The 5,349-nt window shown below is 60.0% G+C and overlaps 1 protein-coding gene across 3 annotated transcripts in view; it reads right to left on the bottom strand.

The window, feature by feature from the left end:
• Window positions 1–2,636, bottom strand: part of B9D1 (B9 domain containing 1) — a 13,995-nt gene extending 11,359 nt beyond the window's left edge. For all 3 annotated transcript variants that reach the window (XM_032432044.1, XM_032432045.1, XM_032432046.1), the window contains exons 1-2: window positions 2,453–2,636; window positions 789–857 (exon numbers count right to left, since the gene is read on the bottom strand). In XM_032432044.1, the coding sequence (XP_032287935.1) occupies window positions 789–857; window positions 2,453–2,515 (132 nt within the window). In that variant the 5' untranslated portion in view covers window positions 2,516–2,636. The remainder of the gene's footprint in view (window positions 1–788; window positions 858–2,452) is intronic.
• Window positions 2,637–5,349: the final 2,713 nt, after the last annotated feature.

Genomic DNA, 5,349 nt, shown 5'->3' with positions numbered 1-5,349 from the left:
CCCCCCCCCCCCCCCCCCCCCCCGCCCCAGCTTCAGCCCCAGCCACGCTCCTACCAGCTCACGCTCTTCACTGGCCACACCGGCCTCCCGGCTGCTCCTCAAGCCCACCTGGAACACTCCCGCCTCAGGGCCCGTGCACCTCTCCTCCTTCTGCCTGCAAAGCTCTTTCCACAGACTTCCACTCGGCTCTTTCCCTCACTTCCTTCAGCTCTTGACCCAAAGTTACCTTCTCAGGGAGGCCTTCCCTGGCCCCCTTACCTAGATTCCAGCTTCTCTCTATCCTCCACACCTCCCTTCCTGACTCTACTTTCTCCTCGGCACTTTTTACTAGAACACATTGGAACATTAGTACTTATTGTCTGTCTCGCCCCACAGGGATGTGCACTCCACGAAGACTGGGACTCTCGTCTGGCTGTCTGGTGGAGACAGATCACTCTGAGGCAAGTCTTGCAAGGAGAGCTTCTATTCTGCCTTCTGATTCCCCAGAGTCCGCCCCACGGGCTAGGGGAGGGACAGAGGGCCCGGCTACTTCCAGGCTGCCCATGCACTCCTCTCTGCTGCCATGTGCAAGTTCCCGGGGCAGGGAATGTGAGCGAGCGCGGCTTTGATCGGGGCTGCATTCCCCACTCCGGCTTTACCAGGAACAAAGTCATGCTTGGAACCCCCTGAACTCAGTGTCTACCTCTCCATGGGTTCTGTACTGGGAGGGGAAGGGGTATGGTGGACACTTCAGAACCCCCATCAGTCATGGAGGCTGTGAGTAAGGGAGGCCCAAGAGCCCAGCTTACCGCCGTGGGGGCCCAGTCCTGGCCATACACAAAGCAGTACTTGCAGTAGAGATCATCATACTCCGGAAACTGTGGGAAGAAGCACACACAACTTCTGTTCACGGGGACCCGTGGTGAGGCCAACGCGTTGGCGAGGTAAGGGCAACCGATAGGAATTCTAAACACTGGGCACCTGGGATGAGGTCTAAGAAACAGCCAGGGATGAGGACATGGGGTGCAGCAGAGGGGCTGGGCCCCGAAATGTGGGAGGCCAAGGCAGAGTCCCAGGCTGCTACCACCCTTGAGCCTTTGCCCAGGCTCTGGCTTCTGTCTGGCATGCCCTTCCCATTCCGCCATCTGGCAAACTCCTATATGTCCTTCAAAACTTACCTTCCAGGGAGCCTGCCCTAATTTCCAGGATGTTTTAAGCACCCCCACCCCGCCCCCGCCGCAACCCCCATCCTGGCTCTGTCAGCCGCTGGTCCTTCTCTCCATCAAAGCTTTGATGGCTTGTTCATCTCTGTCAACCCCATTTGACTGTGTACAGGGAACAAATGTGATGACGTTTTGGGTCCCCAGTGCCTGGCACAAGGGTGGGCACAGAGGAGATCCAAGGGAATGGTGCCAAAGTGAAAGGATGCTCTCAGGACATAAAGCCTACACAGGGCTGGAGCTCAAGGCCTGGAGAGAGGGAGGAAACCAGAACTCAGTGGGAGGCACAGCGGGGCTGGCATGGGTGCTGACAATGCAGAGAGACGTGATCCAGCCCAGCCAAGGGCCCCTAATGGCACAGGAGAGGGGAAGGCAGTCGAGGACACTGGGCCAAGCGGCAGGTGGACAGGGTGGGAGTATGGGGATATAATCCCGATGAAACAGGAAGGCAAGCGAGACCCAGAGCTTTACCCAAACCATCTCACTGAATCCTCACAATAATAATAATAAACACCATCTTCCAACAGCCTGGAAGGGTAATGCAGCAAAGTTTTGGCGGCAGGCAGACCTGGGTTCAAATCTCAGCTTTGCCACTCCCTTTGGGGAAGTGTTCCCATCTGTAAAATGGGGATGCTAGTAATACCCACTTCACAGGGTTGTTGTGAGGGCTGAATGATCAGTGCTGGGCGCCACGTCTGGCACACAGCGAATTCATGGTGAACATACCTATGTATATATATAAATATGACAAATGGTTCTTATAAAGTGTACGAGATGGAGAGTAGCGCCCCCTTCTGTCAGACTGGACAGACCCTCCCTGGATCTTTCCACCACCACCATCGTTGGATCAGATTCACCAGATCACCTCCGTTCTAGCCCAAATTCAAGGATGTGAGGGTTCGGAGTGCAGAGCACTTGAGGACCGAGGCCCCCCGTCCCGGTCGAGTCTCGGCTCCTCCCTACACCCGCGTTAGGCTCCTGCCCGTGACTCAACCAACTGGACACAATCCGAACCCGGGCTCACGGGCTTGGCCGAGCGTGTCCTCGGCACGAGCTCAACCTCTCGAGGCCTGTTTCCACCCGCGCATCCTGGGGCTGAGGCTTCGCAGGCAAGCCTCTCAAATGCTGGTTCCCCTCCCCCGCCTAACCGAGGGACACAGAGGCTCGGAGGAACCACGCAGCAGCCCCGGAGGTCGCGGGATGGGTCCCCGGGGAGACTGAGGGCAGGGCGGGCGAGGTCCACGGCCGCTCACCTGGGCGCTCTCCACCTGCCCGTTGACCATGAGTAGGAAGACGCTGGGACCCGCGGCCGCCATGGCTAGGCTGGGGGCGCCCGGAAACGACCCCGGCTGCGCGCGGGGTTGCTAAGAGGCGCCGGGTTTCCCTGGAAACCGACGGCGTGGCGCGTGGGACATGTTTCTTGGGACGCGAGCTTCGCTGAGGCAAGTGCGTGTGCGCGGCAGTGCGCAGGCGCAGCCGGCGGCGGCGGGTGGGGGCGGGGCTTTGGAGGGCGGGGCTCCGCAGCCCTGCCCCTCTCCGGAGAAGCCGGGGGCCGGAGCGGGGGCCTGTTGTGTGGAATCTCGCCGCGCTGCCCGATCCGGTCACACCCGCGGGGAGTGTGTGTCCGCTCGGCCTCGGCCCCGCCCGCCCCGAAGCGCGGAGGCGCTCCCTGACTCAGGCCGGCCGGAAGCCAAGTGATGCAGACGCCCTCCGCCACGAGATGGCGCTGTGGCGCTACCCGGAGGACGGCGGCGGGGGCGCGCGGAGGGGGAGCCCGCGGGGCGCAGGTGACCCACCACCGCCAGTCGGAGGTTCGCGCGCGAAGGCCTCGAGTCAGACCGCCCGGGTTCTGGAGAGTCCCCAGCTGGGGCCCAGCAGCTGCCTGCGTCAGGTCAGGGGGATGCCCCCCCAAAATGTTTATTAAACAAACTTGGGAGGGACCCAAAAAAACCCTTAGTCCAAACCACGGCTCTTTAATGTGAAGGGGGGAGACAGGCCCACAAGCCGTCGGAAGAAGAGTGAGCCAGAATCCACAGCTCTGCCAGGAAAATGTTCAAATAAGTCACTCCCCGGCTGCCCGGAGTAGGTCATAGCTTCTGTTAACACGTCCCTCTTAGCGCTCACCATGGTTTGTATTTGCACATTTATTACTGTCATGACTCGGGCTGATGCTTGCCTCCCCTTCCCTAGACAGCCGGCCTGTTGCATGAGCCCAGGGGCCACGCTGATCTTGTGTTCTGGTTGCCTGGCACATTGGAAGCCCTGGGAACAGCGTTGGATGAATGAATGATTGAATACCTCGCCATTACTCAAAGAGGAAGCCGATTCAGAGAGGGGAGGTGGCTGGGCTATGGTCACAGCAGCAGGTAAGTAGCTGAATCGGGGTTCACACCCAGGACCTCACAGGCTAAAGAGCCTCAGTGCCTCCTCTGTCTGGTCCCGGGCCAGGCCCAAGGGCGCTTCTTGGCCAGGGCCTCAAAAGTGGCATTAGAGACCTTCTCTCTGATCCAGGAAATGAAAGGATGCACAGGTGTGTAGACTTCCCAGAGGCCAGGCCCCCAGCGGGGACCCCAGGTCATGACGCCCTGCAGCAGCTAGCTGCTAGCTTGGAAGCCGACCAGGGGGCTCCCTTCAGACACCTGTGCAGGAGAGGGAAGGAGGAGTCAAAGGCAGCCCGGACCCACTGACCACTCCCGGAAAGGTGAGCAGAGATTAACTGGTTAGGGGAGGGGGGGCTGTGGGCAGCCAGGGTTCACACCTCTGGTTCACACATCTGGAGGCCAGATGGGTGGGGGCCCCAGTTCAATAACACACAGAGCTCAGAGCTCGGGTGGGAGTTGTCTGCCCCTCCAGGGACTTGGTCACACTCCCTGCCCTGACCCCTCACACCCTCTTACCAGTTAAAAAGCTTTCTCCCACAAATTTTACCATACTCTTTCCTCCTTGTGGCTTTTGAGGCTCAGTAGTACCCAAAAGTCAGTTGTCAACAAAATGCTTGTGATTATCAGATAACCAGGGGCTTCCAGTAGTTTAAAACCCGGCTATGTCAGGGGCGTCTGGGTGGCTCAGTTGGGTAAGCATCTGCCTTCCGCTCAGGTCATGATCTTCAGGTCCTGGGATCGAGCCCCGCATCGGGCTTCCTGCTCAGAGGGGAGTCTGCTTCTCCCTCTCCCTCTGCACCCCACCCAGCCCACTAACCAAGTGCACATTAGATGTCTGGCTGGGTGATATGGAATAGGAGGCCCCGGGTAGGGTGGGAGGACGCCGTCCCCAACACCCCCCACCCCCATCCCCCTCTACTAGGGCTCCATCCTGCCCTGCATCCTCACAGTCCTCCCAGGGAAGCTTTAAGCCTGGGGAGGAGACCAGGAGAGTGCCAGGGGAGGGGACCAGAGCCAGGCTGTTCCTGGGGCTCGGGGTCTGTGGGGATTACTGCTTCCGCAGGTGCCTGCCTCGCCCAGTCCAGCGCCCCCTGGGGCCCTCAACAATCCCGGGCCTCTGCTCCCATCCTACTGAAATCAGCATCAAAACCTTGGGCCCAGCAGACCTGCCGCGGGAGGAAGCGTTGGGGCCGGGAGCGGCTCCACCACATGGGACATGCTCTCGCAAGTGTCCGGCACCAGTCGGTCTGGGCCCAGGGTCACTCTGAAGTGGGACGGCGGCCAGTTATAGAGGGCAGCAGGTGGTGAGTCTGGGGGCCTCCCTGCTGGAGCCCCTCTCCACCACCCTCCCGAGCCCCCGCACCCACCTGCCAAAGCAGCTGGTGCCCGTGAGCACCCACTCTCGGGAGATGAGGACCCCCTCGCACTAGTGCTGGGTGTTCAGGAAGATGCTTGCCTGCCAAGACCACGAGGCTGGGCCCTTCTTGCTGGGTCCCACACCTCAGGAGAACGAGCCTCACAGCTCTGCTCTGGGGCCCCAGACGTGTAGCCTTCCTCTCTTTCCTATCTGGCGCCCCACCTTTCATCCAGGACCCTGCTAAGCTCTGCAGCCCCAGCTTCTACCTCTCACCCCTCCAGCATGAAGTCAGACTGCCTGCAATGTAATCCTGTGTGACTTGGAGAAAGCTACTTAACCTCTCAGAGCCTGTTTCCCGGTTACACCCAGGGGGTCGTCATCGGGATTAGATGTGATAATGTAGGTCAAATAC

Source organism: Phoca vitulina, unplaced genomic scaffold, assembly GCF_004348235.1.
Source record: "Phoca vitulina isolate PV1807 unplaced genomic scaffold, GSC_HSeal_1.0 scaffold47, whole genome shotgun sequence".
NCBI classification, from domain to species: Eukaryota; Metazoa; Chordata; class Mammalia; order Carnivora; family Phocidae; genus Phoca; species Phoca vitulina.
The sequence above is the reverse complement of the archived record's forward strand: the minus strand, read 5'-3'. Positions and strand labels throughout refer to the sequence as shown.